Source organism: Cryptosporidium ubiquitum, assembly GCF_001865345.1.
Source record: "Cryptosporidium ubiquitum isolate 39726 chromosome Unknown contig_3, whole genome shotgun sequence".
Taxonomy (NCBI): Eukaryota; Apicomplexa; class Conoidasida; order Eucoccidiorida; family Cryptosporidiidae; genus Cryptosporidium; species Cryptosporidium ubiquitum.
Genome location: NW_021639817.1, coordinates 279,159 through 292,353, shown reverse-complemented (window position 1 = coordinate 292,353; position 13,195 = coordinate 279,159). Strand labels below are relative to the sequence as shown.

At 31.7% G+C, this 13,195-nt stretch overlaps 5 protein-coding genes across 5 annotated transcripts; 1 reads left to right on the top strand and 4 right to left on the bottom strand.

Moving 5' to 3' along the window:
- Positions 1 to 272: 272 nt before the first annotated feature.
- cubi_03458 (uncharacterized protein) lies at positions 273 to 2,462 on the bottom strand (the record flags this gene model as incomplete). The annotated part of the gene is made up of 1 exon (XM_029020471.1): positions 273 to 2,462. The coding sequence occupies one exon, from the start codon at positions 2,460 to 2,462 to the stop codon at positions 273 to 275; it is 2,190 nt and encodes a 729-aa protein (XP_028874915.1).
- A 972-nt stretch (positions 2,463 to 3,434) lies between these two features.
- On the bottom strand, positions 3,435 to 4,678 carry cubi_03457 (uncharacterized protein; the record flags this gene model as incomplete). Its single annotated transcript, XM_029020470.1, has 3 exons — positions 3,435 to 3,612; positions 4,060 to 4,184; positions 4,247 to 4,678. The coding sequence occupies 3 exons, from the start codon at positions 4,676 to 4,678 to the stop codon at positions 3,435 to 3,437; spliced, it is 735 nt and encodes a 244-aa protein (XP_028874914.1).
- A 578-nt stretch (positions 4,679 to 5,256) lies between these two features.
- cubi_03456 (uncharacterized protein) lies at positions 5,257 to 10,302 on the bottom strand (the record flags this gene model as incomplete). The annotated part of the gene is made up of 1 exon (XM_029020469.1): positions 5,257 to 10,302. The coding sequence occupies one exon, from the start codon at positions 10,300 to 10,302 to the stop codon at positions 5,257 to 5,259; it is 5,046 nt and encodes a 1,681-aa protein (XP_028874913.1).
- A 325-nt stretch (positions 10,303 to 10,627) lies between these two features.
- Positions 10,628 to 11,455, bottom strand: cubi_03455 (uncharacterized protein; the record flags this gene model as incomplete). Its single annotated transcript, XM_029020468.1, has 1 exon — positions 10,628 to 11,455. One exon carries the CDS (start codon positions 11,453 to 11,455, stop codon positions 10,628 to 10,630), a length of 828 nt encoding a protein of 275 aa, XP_028874912.1.
- A 733-nt stretch (positions 11,456 to 12,188) lies between these two features.
- Positions 12,189 to 13,052, top strand: cubi_03454 (uncharacterized protein; the record flags this gene model as incomplete). The annotated part of the gene is made up of 1 exon (XM_029020467.1): positions 12,189 to 13,052. One exon carries the CDS (start codon positions 12,189 to 12,191, stop codon positions 13,050 to 13,052), a length of 864 nt encoding a protein of 287 aa, XP_028874911.1.
- Positions 13,053 to 13,195: the final 143 nt, after the last annotated feature.

The window sequence follows — 13,195 nt, the reverse complement described above, 5'->3', positions numbered from 1 at the left end:
TATTACAAGAAAAATAAGAACATATTTAGGCGGGGAGAATCTGCGAAAGATTGTATGTGTGCATGCACAAATTATAAAACGTTTAGAATAGCCATTTGTAGAGGCCAAGAGAGAGAAAGAACGAAGTTGGCTGAGAAAAGAATAGTTGTGTTTTAGGAAGTATAAGATCAAACGGAAATTTGTAGTAGTAACTAGTTTTCAACTTGTGTAGAAAAAAAGATCCAAAGAGCAGAGAAAATTAGATTTAGTATAATCATTTATATGAGAAAAAACTATATTAGACGGCCACGAAAAAAACTTAGTAGCTTTTTAAAGCTATTAGCAAAAAATCTCCCTAAAAAGGAATTATTATATGAATAGTAATGATCAGTATTTACTTTTATTTTCTTCTTGATTTTCTTGATCACAAGCGAGTTTGAACCTTGAGCTCTGGTAGATTTTGAAATGTTCTTGCTATCGTTTTTCTTGGAAACTTTTGATAATAGCGAAGGATAGTACTCCTTGCAATTCATAGGTACCAGTTCTTTAATGCATGTTGTGGTAGTGTTTTTCCTCGGCCTTCCTCTTTTATTTGCTGGAGAAGATGCAGATAATTGTGGAGAATTAAGTGAACCCGATGGAAAAGAAATTACCATATTAGTAGATCCAGATGGTCTAAGCCTAGTTACTCTTTTTGGTGCCCCTGATTGCTTCTTGCTAACATCTGTAAAAAGTTTTCTTCTTGTCTTCGATCCAATAAACCTTTTTTTGCATTCTTGATCTAGTCTTTCTTTCAAACTTATTTGTCTTTCATTTATCCCCAAATTACAGGAGTAATAATTCACTGTTGCATTAAAATATTCATCATTGTAGCTTATTAACGGAAAAACAAGATCATTTTGTATTTCTAGACCATTCTCTTCAAGTAAACCATCAAGGATCTCAACATATACAGAAAACAAGCTTCCAATCTCAACTAATATAAACTTTTCCCTCCAATTTACTGCAAAAATTACTCTGTTATCGTCTTCCAAAATTTCATCACCATTGCTATTTGCCAATACAATTCCTTCCCACTGTATAACTACTTTGCCCTGCAGGCAATTCTCTTCTTCGTAATAAGGGGCAGGCACCAACATAATTTCATTTTTTGATATATTTCCGGATATATGATTGAACTTGGATGATTTTAGGATTGAACGGTGATGAAATAGTTTGCTAGTATCATTTTTGTCTGAGTTTTCACCAAGTAATGAGAATAGATTAAATGCGAAGGGTTGGTATTTTTTGCCAGTTTTAATTGAAAAACCAAGGAAAAGTTTCCAAGTTTTGACCAAATCGTTAAAATCACCTGGAAACTTAAGCTTACTTCTACTAATCATCCGAATTTCATACGAAAAACAGCCATCAACCTTAAAATTATTATCTATAATAAGGTGTTTATTGAGAATAGGAAGCTGGAAGTTGTCTGATATGTTGTTCAAAATTATGGTTTTGGGTTTGTTTGTAACACAAGAAGCAATTTGTGTATTGTTGGCAAAGTATTTATTTCTGGATAGATTTGAAGAATTTAGAATTGGTCTTTGGATTCTACTATAAATACCTTTAGCAGAATCTGAGAGGAGATTAAACCGTATAATTTGCAAAACTCGTTTTAAGTTATCATTATAATTACCATTAAAATTCTTTAATATAAAATATAATAATAAGTCCTCATTGGAAATCACAATATCTTCCGAACTTAGTAGGTTTATCCATTCAGATTGGTTTGGTTTACCAATCGTTTCTGTGATATCTAGTGAGTACTGTAAGAGTACATTAAAATGATTTTTTATTTTGACTTTCAAAATATTCAAAATTTTAATAAGCAACTTATCCAGATTCTCGTCTAGAACGATTTTTTGTTTCAAATCCGAGAAATAACAAATTAAATTAAAAATTTGAATAAGCTCATCCTTATTAATATTATGAAAAAGATCTTCAATATTTACCTCTAACTGCAATAATAAACTCCAAAGTCCCTCAATTAAAAATTTTATTTCACTTATTTCAGATAGTAAAATTGATGATTCCAAAATATATATAATATGGGTTTTCAGTACTGAAAATAATATTCCCTCTAATTTGTGCGAGGTGTAGATCTTATCAATTGATGATTCATTTTCCTTAATATACTGAAAAATCTCCTGTAATTCTGAACTCTGAAGGTATCCAAGATCTCTAATATTCATTTCAAAGAGATTCTCAGCCAAAAATTTAATGAATTCCAAATATTTTACTCGAATTTTGTTATTTTTTTGGTTTCTAACAAACTTATTTCCTATATATAAATTCTTTGTTATGCATTTGTTTCTTTTCCCAGATAACTTATCAAACAAAATATCATCGTAGTTAGACTTTTTATAAACCTTAAAAACTAACCCCAAATCTAAAGGGTGCAAATTTCTAAAAAATGATCTCAGCTCCCTTTTACTAACCGTCATTATCTTAGATCTCAAATTTCGTTATATTGGCCTATTTATATTATTATTAGAACCATAATTAACTTCCATATTATGAATTGCAGTATAAATGTTATTTAGCGACTTCTTCTTTTTGGAGTGTATTCTCTGTTAAAATTATAAAAACAAAAGTTAAACTAACACCTTTATTTAAAAGTTACCTCCAAAACTTTCCTGTTTTGTGAGCATCATTCAATCCAATTACCCACGTATTTATTCTTTATTCTTTTATTTTTTTCCGGGAGCAAAAGCTTTTATTTTAAAATTTTAGACGAAGGCGCGCGCGGTGGATTAGTAATCTTAATTTGACAAAAGGGCAGAAATATATTTGATAAATATAGATTTGGAAAACAATACAAATTAGTGAAATGAAATTAAAACATCGTTTTCAGTAATACTTTCCTTCTCTTCTTTAAGAAATTTAAAATAAACTGCCTAAAATAAGCGATTTTTTTTTTTTTTAAAAAAAAGAACATTTAATTTTTTTTGTTTAATATTTAAAAATGAGAATATGGTTAATTACATGCAAATTTTGTGCGCATTTATATTTTAATGGAGTTTTAATATGCACACAAAATCCATTATTAAATTAATTAACAACTTACCTTTTTGTGAACTCTGTTATTGCTTAGAGTAACTTGTAGAATTGCAATATTGTCCAAAATCTCACTTTGAATTGGCAAGATCTCATTCAGTTTGTGTATCTAAGTAGAGATTACATTTAATTTCACATATTATTTATTTGTATTATTAGATAATATATATTTTAAGAAAGGTACTTACAATAATTTCGTGATTAGAATAATAGCAATTTTCTCTAGGTAATTCTATTTAGCGTTGTTTCAGTGTTCCAAAAAGCCGGTTCAAAAAAATATGGGAAAAATATTGGTATTTTAGTATTTCAATAGTTTTTATATGTTAAGATAGTTATCGTATTTTTATGGCTCATTTTGCTCAATATAACATACCAATACACTGGCAAATTCCTGCAGCATCCAGAATTAATTTAATTTCAATAATTTCTGGTACTGAAGTCAAGTCCTGTGGCGACTCATCTAATTCGTGTTTTAAAGGAACTCTTAATTCTCCATTGATATTGATAAATTCCATTTTATTCTGAAGATTATTTGACCTTGATTCGTATTTTGCTTTTTTCACACGTAAATTTTTTCTATTGTAGTTTGTTTTATATAATATATATATATATTATAAACCGGTGCCGCCAAAAGTAAATACATGCAGATACCGTTATAATAAATAAAACGCGTTAGTTAATATAGGCAAATATAATTAAAAGAAAAAATTATTAATATTGAATTTAAATTGGAACCCCAAAAAAAGGAAAAATAATGCTTAAGACGATTATTTAGATTTCCTCAATACTAGCTTTTGAAACGATAAAGTTTTTCATGTATGATGGTGACTTCGAAATTATATAGCGAACATGCTTATTTTGTCTGTATAAGCTAGCAACATTTCTAAATAAAATAAATTTAATAAGATAAAATGAACATATTTTGGTTTTTCTTACCTCGATAACCAACCTATGTTGATTAACGAAAATTATAATGTGACCTACCTTTGTATTTGTAACTTTAAATGAACCAAATAGTCATTCCTACTTCTTTCCGATATAGCTATCTTAAAGAAGCGAGTTATAATGTCTTCATCATTGCTTTTGTCCCAAACAACATGTGCTAATTTCTATTTTCGATGTTAATTTCAAATTAATATTACTTATTGTTTTGACTAATATATAAACTTACTGAATCTTCATATGGATATGAGAATGCAAACAACAATGGTAATATGCAAACTGTGGACATTATGTATGGAAATATGAGGGACCTAAAAGGAATATTGAACGAACTTCTTATGCTTATTATGGCTTTAAATAATGTAACAAGAATCATTTTTACTGGAAAGAAGGAATCCATACTAAATATATATGGGTATTTGTTACTTGCTTGATAAAATAACCACCAATCTAGAAATTGTAAAATTAATTGTGTTTTAAAGCTAAAAAGCCCAAATAATCCAAATAATAATTCCAACAACGCCAAAGTAATGTAAGACTCTTTAAGAAGTTTTCTAATATCTTCTATAGGAGCATTTTCATAATATTGAATATATCCAGCCAAAAGTAGTCCAGTAAACAATATCGTCAAAATTGCCACCAGTACAACAGTTTCAAACATCTTTGCCTTCTTCTTAGCTTTATTTATTAGAGTCTAAATCCTATAATCTAAATACTAATTAATTATCAATAATTTAGAAGAAAAGAATTAATAAAATTAATTCTTAATTTTTACTAAGTATTCTTAGCCTAAAGGAAATACGAGAATTAAAAAATTTTTTTTTTGAAATTCGTCCCCTGTCCCAATCCTACAACCTCAGTAGAAATCATACATATTTAGTTATTTTACTAACTTAATTATACACTTTAAGAATATCAACCTTGTAACCTTTGTTTTTTTCTACTTTTCATTAAACTATTCTACCCCAAACGGGGGGAGTATCCTTTTCCTCTTTTAATTAATTTAGAAATCATTAATTAGGGTTAAACCATCCTCCGTCATTGATTGCTCCTACATGCAGACTATTTAATACATGCATACATTACTAAAATAAACGCGCCAAAAATTTGAATATAATATTTTTTTATATATAATATAAAATATACTAATAATATATTGTGGTTTACACATGCGAATGTATGCATAAGCATGATAAATGCTGGTTTTAGGTATCCTTGCTTAATAAAAATTCGGATTCCTTACTTTTTTCCAGTTTTTTTATTCACACTAATATCCTCGTCTTCGTTTTCAATTTCTTCGTCATCTTCATCGTCATCGTCATCCTCTTCTTCATCTTCTTCTTCCTCTTCATCGCCAACATCTGGAACCAGCATATGTTTCCTATTTAAATCGGTCTCTGAGACAGAATTTAAACCATCGAGAAGTTGCTTGGCTTCGTGATCTCTTACATGCCCTTCTGGAAGTTTGTAAGTATAAAATGCAACAGCAACCCTCTTTCTGACCTCCATCATAATTGTGTTAGTTAGATGAAGAGCTGAGTAATATAAGAAGTGGGTAACCCCATTATATGTTTTAGCATTGGAAGCCATTCTTTCAAGGTATTTTTCCAGCTTGTGTAAAGAGGTAAACTCCTTCTTTTTTGCAAACTGACGAATATGTTGTAAGCAAACTGGCTTTGAAATAATTTGATAATAGTCTGGGAAAATATTCTGAGATGGAAGAGCTATATAAGCTTCATATTCAGGAATTTTCATTGCCATGTCACAAGCCTGCAAAATAGCATCATTTAGTGAATCTTTTCTGTACTCTATTTCCTCAGGAGTGATTTGTTCTTCTGTCAAGTCTTCCAATTCATTGCTTAAAGTTGTAGTTATCGTACCCTCAGATTTCCTTCCCGTTCCAGTATCACTTTCACATTGTATAAATCTATCCATATCATTTGAAATTTTACCGGGAGTAGTAGTAGCAACCTCGAGAACTGAATTCTTTAAATATTCGAAATCTTGTCTATTTTTCGAAAGTTCTTTATCAGATCTTTCTCCCAAGCTTACAACAGAATCAACTTCTAGTTCTTCATTTCTCATTTCCACATCTTTTGATTGTGTGCCCAGTGATTTATTAAAGAAATTGGATGAAGTTCTGGTACTTTTTCCTGCCAATTCAAATTCTTGAGAAAAGTTACCTTCATCCTTATTAGTAGGTTTGCTACTGCTAAAGCCAGTATTACCTAAATTAAGCATCTTTCTCCAACTCTTGTTTTTAGGGTGTACTACCCAGGGATCTCCAAAGGTGTAGCAAAGCTTCCAAAGTTCTTCAGCCTTTTGAGTATTTTCTATAGTTACTTTGGAAATTTTGGCCTGCTTCTTCCAATCAAATAAACATGGAGGAAGAGTGGGGTCCATAATAAGTCCTGGAATGTGGCACATCTTCCTCATTCTATCAACCCTTTCAAAGATTTCCAGATCACGACTAGATCTAGCCAAAATTCTGTTAAGACGATCAGAGTCATAATAGCAATTTACAACTTCCTTTTGTCTCTGTTTTCTCAGAATCTCCTGAATTTTTTCTTTTCTTTTTTGTTCCAGGTCATCACCATCATAAAGATCGTGATACATTCCAGATTTAATAATTAAAGCATCCTTATCAAGCTTTATTCCTGCTGTTGTCATAATCCTCTCTTCAACGGTATCTGGTGTTACAAAACGTAAGGTTAAGACCTCCTTCTTTTGTCCAATTCTATGAGCTCTGCTTTGTGCTTGCTCATCATTTTGGGGATTCCAATCTGAATCAAACAATATGACTGTATCTGCAGATTGAAGGTTAATACCAAACCCACCAGCCTTTGTAGATAATAGAAAAACAAAGTATGGACTGTTTTCCGCATTAAACAATTTGAGACTTTCTTGCCTATCCTCAGATAAAGTTGTCCCGTCCAATCTCAAAAATGGCATATTTCTTAAAGATAAAAACACTTCCAAAAGTGTTAATAGTTTAGTCATCTGACTAAATATCAATACTCTATGTCCTGCGGCTCTCAGCTTTGGTAATATACTGTCCAACATAACAAACTTGCCACAAACTCTCACAATGCTCTCATCTGAAGGATATTGTATCTCAGTTGAAAACAAAAAGGGATGATTACATACTTTTCTTAACTGCATAAGTACATTTGGGCCAGAATTCTCATTATTCTCCAGCTCTTTGTAAAGATACTGTTGTAATCCACTTAAAGGGCACCAAAGAATCTCTTCCAGTTTTGGAGGAACCTCATTAGCCACTTGAATCTTTTCTCTTCTCAATAGAAATGGCCTTAAAACTTTATGTAGCCTATCAACAATTAAAAGTTGCTCCTCTTCACTAATATCTAATGGGACAATACCATTGTCTGAACCACTTGCCTTTCCTGAAGATTTTATTGAAGATAAAGGTTCATTGAACCACTGCTGAAAAGTTTCAGAAGAATTGAAAATACTTGGCATAAGATAATTCAGTAATGCCCAAACTTCTTGAAGATCGTTTTGAAGTGGGGTACCAGTTAAAGCCAATCTATGTTTTGCTCTAAATCCATTATTTAATATCTGTACAAGTTTACTTTTAGGATTTTTCAAACGATGGGCCTCATCTACTATAATATATTCCCAGTCAAACTTTCTTAAGTAATGCTTATCTTTCATAATGAATGCATCCGTAGTCAATAACACGTGGAATTTGGCCTCCCCAGTCATATACTTAGAACGTATCTGTTTCCTAATCTCTTTATTTCCTTCATAAATAACTTTAACAAAATCAGGTAACCATCTATTAAACTCATTTTCCCAATTACCGTGTAAAGTAGAAAGAGGAGCAATAATTAAATGAGGCCCTCTATTACCTTTTTTTTCATATATATGTGCTAAAACACTTACTGTCTGGACAGTCTTTCCCAATCCCATAGCATCAGCAAGAATTCCATTAAGGTTGTTGTTATATAAAGAAACTAACCACTCCAAACCCTTCATCTGATACTCTCTTAGCTGACCTCCCTTTAAACATTCTGGTTGCTTTGTTATGTGTTCCTGGATCATATGAGTAACCTGGAAATATCTTTCTTTTGCCCTGATTAAGGGCGCTGACCTTTTCTTTTTAATCTTAGAACAACATGTCTCAGATTTACAATCACACTTACAAATTGATACAGAACACGTACAATTTGAAGAATTGCATCCACACACCACTTTTCTATCACCTTCTGTACGTTCATTAGATAGTATTGTTTCGGAACTTCCTTGTATAGTACCTAATTTTGTAGCCTCCTGATGGGATTCATCAGGCTTCCCAGAACAGCCACATGTAACACAAATATGTTTATCGCCATGTAAACGATCTTTTTCTCCAGTTCCAGCTTCATCTTCTTCTTCCCCTTCACCCTCCTTTTGATTATCCTCCAAATAAAGCTCATCAAAGTCCAAGGCTGACCCTGCTTGTTTTCTGTGCTCCATAACCAGTGCTCCAAGCTTATTTATGTAATCTTCAGTCTGATGAACGAGTTCAAGTAATCTCTCATTTTTGGCTTCATTTAGAAGTCTAAGATAGGCTTCCTCATCCTGAGCTCTCAAAGCATTTAATCTTGCTCTTTGCATTTGTTGTTCCATATTTTGATCTCTTCTTTCCTTATTGGTGGAATGCCTCAAAACATGAGAACATACTCTTCTAATGCTTCTTTGGTTCTCACGATGAACATCTTGAAACCTTTTTGAGTGTTTCAAAATCTCGGAAATAAACTGCCTTCTTTGCCTTTTAATATCATCCACAAACTTAATATGTTTCAATCCGTCCATTCTAGCTTGGTATAGAGCTTTGTTCTTCCTTGCATCCCTTGCCGTGACAAACTTTAACTGAGGTAGAGGTGGATCCATTTCTTCCATATATCTGGAAACTATTATTTGGTTTCTTATAAACTGTTGAAAATTTAGTAGCTTCGTGATTCTATGTATAAAAAGTAAATCTTCGTCTCGTGCCTCGGGTTTTGACTCTTTATCAGATAATATACCAACTCCTCCTTTAGTAGTATTACCGCCATTATTGCTGTTGTCTTTATTGTCAAGGTTACCACTACTATCTTCTGTAGATCTTTTCATCATCCCCTGATTAGGGTAAGAGTTATTACTATAGTTCTGTCTTTCAGTACTTTTATCTCCCATTTCAGATTCAATCTTTTCATTCCTCACCTCCAATTTGGTTAGATTATTTTCAATAATCATACTATCTCCCTCTTTATCTTCAATTGTTCTAGAATGATTCGCTTCAAATTCTGCTACGTGCTTGGTATTTTCTTCTGTTGAAGTTGTTTCAGATATTTTGCTTGAGCTGGATGATAGTATATGATTTGAACGTTCACTGTTAACATTGCAATTATTATTATTGTTGTTAGCAATATTCTTATTCATCAATAGAGCCATTCTATTCTGCTCAACTTTTCTATTATATTCAATCCACTGATTTGGATTCCTAACTACTATAGAAGATCCTTGTCTGGATAAAGGAACTTTATAGTTAAATGAATTAGAATCCCGAATAACTGAATTAATAAAATTCCAATCTGGTTGAAACCACTCAGTCTCAATATTAGCATTACTTACACCATTATTTTCTTCTTTAGAACAAACTTGCATACCACTATGTACCAGCATTCCACCTTGACTTCCTTCAAGCCTCTGCCTCTTATTCCCAATAGCTCTACCACCAAGACTCTTTTCCAGTATATCCTCACTCAAAGGTAAATCACTGGTTAAAAAATGTTTATAAGCTTTTAGCTGATTCTCAAGAATCTCAATATTATGATCAGAAAACAATACACTTGGATCCACTAACTCACATTGCTGCTTCTTTATCCACTGGAAAATCAATAGCAAAATCCGAACCCTTTTGTCCTGAATAGACAAATTTGATTTACTTACATCATGTAGTATTTTGGAAATCTCTGGATACCATGCATGAGTGAAGGTCGTATTTCCACTCAAGCAGCTCTGTTTTCCACTTGTTGCATCGTTTATGATATCCATTGATGGTTTCATCATATATCCAGTTCCACTTACTCCAGTTCCTATTCCTCCACTTCCTCCACCACCATTACCACCACCACTTCTTCCCACGACCGCCCCACCACTAACGGTACCTTCCTTTTGATTCGCAATCATTCCTCCACTTACCCCCGATTGCATCATGTGACCACCACCCAATGGAGGATTCTGGGAGCCTATTCCATAAATTTCATTATTCATAATCTTATTGCTTCCTTCACTCATCAACTTTTCCGCTCCCTATGCAGAACTCTTTTTCTCTTGTACTCTTTGTTTTCCTCCCTTTATTGCCCTTAGCGGGCTTTCTCTTTACTCAAGTTGGCGCCATGGCGCCATGTCTTTACTTTCATTTTACATGCTCATTTTCCCTTACAAAGGGCAAATATATGTGGGAATAAACACATAAAAATGGTATTATATCATATGGGATTCTAGAATTATAATGAGCTAGAAATCCTTTTTTGGTTCTTGAACCAAATTTTGGTGGAGTAAAGAATTGATATTGGGTTATAATTAAACCTAGTTTGAAACTCAAACACAAAAGTCAACCTCAAATAAACCCATAGTCAAGAAGCAAGGATTCCCCATCTAGAACATGTTTTCCAAATTCTGCACTCATTTCCAAAGCTTTCTTTTCCGAAAACTCCTTCCCATAAATATCTTTGTTTTTATACAATATCAGCCCAGAAAAATTAATCTTAATTTTATCTTTAACCGTATCGGAATTACTTCCTTCACGCAATACCTTTAATCTCTCTGAAATATAGTCCAAATTCCACCCAACTGTTTTTTCCCCATTCAACCAAATACATATTGGTAGCTCTTTATTTACATATTTTAAGCATTCCACATCCCTGCCTACATACAAGGCTACAGCAACTCTATTTCTCACTGGAATACTTGAGTCTCCAATACTTTTTGATTTTATCATTATTTTTCTCAAAATCTTGCTTGATTTGTTGTCCTCAGGAAGCTTTGATCCACTCAATATTTCTCCGCCCGAATACCTTCTTCTTAGGTCTTGTGCCCTTCCCTTGGCTATTATAATTCTGCTCTTTACCACACATTCATGTTCAGATTCATAAATATGCTCCGAGCATAACATTTTATCACATTTTCGGCATGTTACTCCAACTTTCGAGCAGCCTTCTATTGAACAATTTACTGAAACCTTTTCTCCTTTTTCCTCCACAAGTCTTCTCTCAAAGCTAGTAAATTGCCTTGCATCCTCTCCTTCGTTCTTACATATATGCTTTCCAAAACCTACATGTTCTATACAAAATTTCTTTCCGCAAATTAAACATTCAAAAGATAAAAACTGAATCTGATTACATTCCAAATTGTTACACTTCACTCCGATTTCCTCAACTTCTACCATTACAATCTTCTTTACTCCTTTTCAACTTTACCTTCAAAACTCAAAAGAAATATTATTATTACTATTTATCTATCTATTTTCTTAAAAAAAATCAATAGTTTGCAATTTTACCCTCTATTAAATTATTCCCACTTTAAAAAATCCTATTTTTTTTTTCTTGATTTATACCGTTTACATGCAAACTTTGTTTTCATTTTTACGTGGCAAATTTTTGTTCAAATGCATGTAATTATTAATTATCACATTTTTTTTATTTGGCGCCTAGGCGCCAACTCGCTCATATCATTTCAATTTATGCCTAATGGATACAAAGAAAATGTAATATTAAAGTCAAACTGGCGAAATCGGAATTTGTATTTATTCACAACATTAAGAAAAATTACTTATTTCTTAAGTTAAAACAAAAGTGAAAAATATATCAGAACTACATAAGACAATAGTTTTATTTTATTCTTAAGATTTCCTATATTCAACTAATATATCAGTATTCACTTTTTTAGGTCAAAGACCTTTTACAACTGGTACATCAAAACTATTCACTTAATTTCTCTTAATCAATCTTAATTTGGAGATACTATTATCCAAGAAAATATTGGTAAAAATTACATAATTTATTCTGAGCTCCAAATAATTGGAAATTTTCTTTTTTTTTTTTTTCTTTTTATAGATATCAACTATATATACCATTATATTTAAATGCAAATATATATGTATATTTAAATTAATATTATAAATGTACTCCCAAAAAGTTAAACACCCATTTGGAGGATTTAGCAAGTTTTATTTGGCAATTGTTACTTTTCTTGTTATATCTTTATGGATATTGTCACTTTTCAATAACAGTTGGCAAAATTATGTATATGAAACTAAAGGTCTGGGATATATCAATTTTACCCTATCACTTAGAGGATTTTCCATTAAATCGAGATGCAATAGAACAAGATATTTATGGTCACCAAGCTTTAATAGTTCCTCCCAGAATCGTTTATCCAAAAATATTGTATCTGGCGTCAGTTTAGAAGAGTTTGTTTGTAGTAGATTAAATTATTTTAATGTAAGTACTTTTGGAGAAGCTGCAGCAGCTATATGCTCTATTGATAAATATCAATTTCCAAATGCTCAGACTGCATGTTATAACTTCAGAATGCTTAATATTGGATCATTAACAATGATTGCAGGAATTATTGGTTGCCTTGTATGTGTAATCTTTGGATTTATAACATTCGTCCTCTCCTATAGGAATCTATCAATTCCACTTACTTATGCTTATACCACTTTATTTGGCTGCTCAAATCTTATTGCAATGATCACTTTACCAATATATTATGTAAATGCTGGTGGATCTTGGATTGCTATTAACTCTTTTTTTAGTGTAATACACTTTGGATACCCGCAATTCACATTTAGATCACCATCTGTATCTGATATTCAATTCTTTTGGGGATACTCACTTGCCATTCTTGCTTTTCTAACATCTATCCTATTACCATTATTTGGATGTTATTTTGCCTCGTTGGCAAGTAGTTACCATGAACTGCTTGAAAAGGAATCTAAAGAACATCAAAAATTTATACAACAATATAATAACATTTACTGATCAAATTTTAATGTTATTTTCACTTCTTTATCCTTGAATCAGAACATCTTAGGTTTTATTTTATTATATATATTAACTATTAATATGTATATATATATATGCTATATATTATACATATTCATTAGGTATATATTTATATCTAA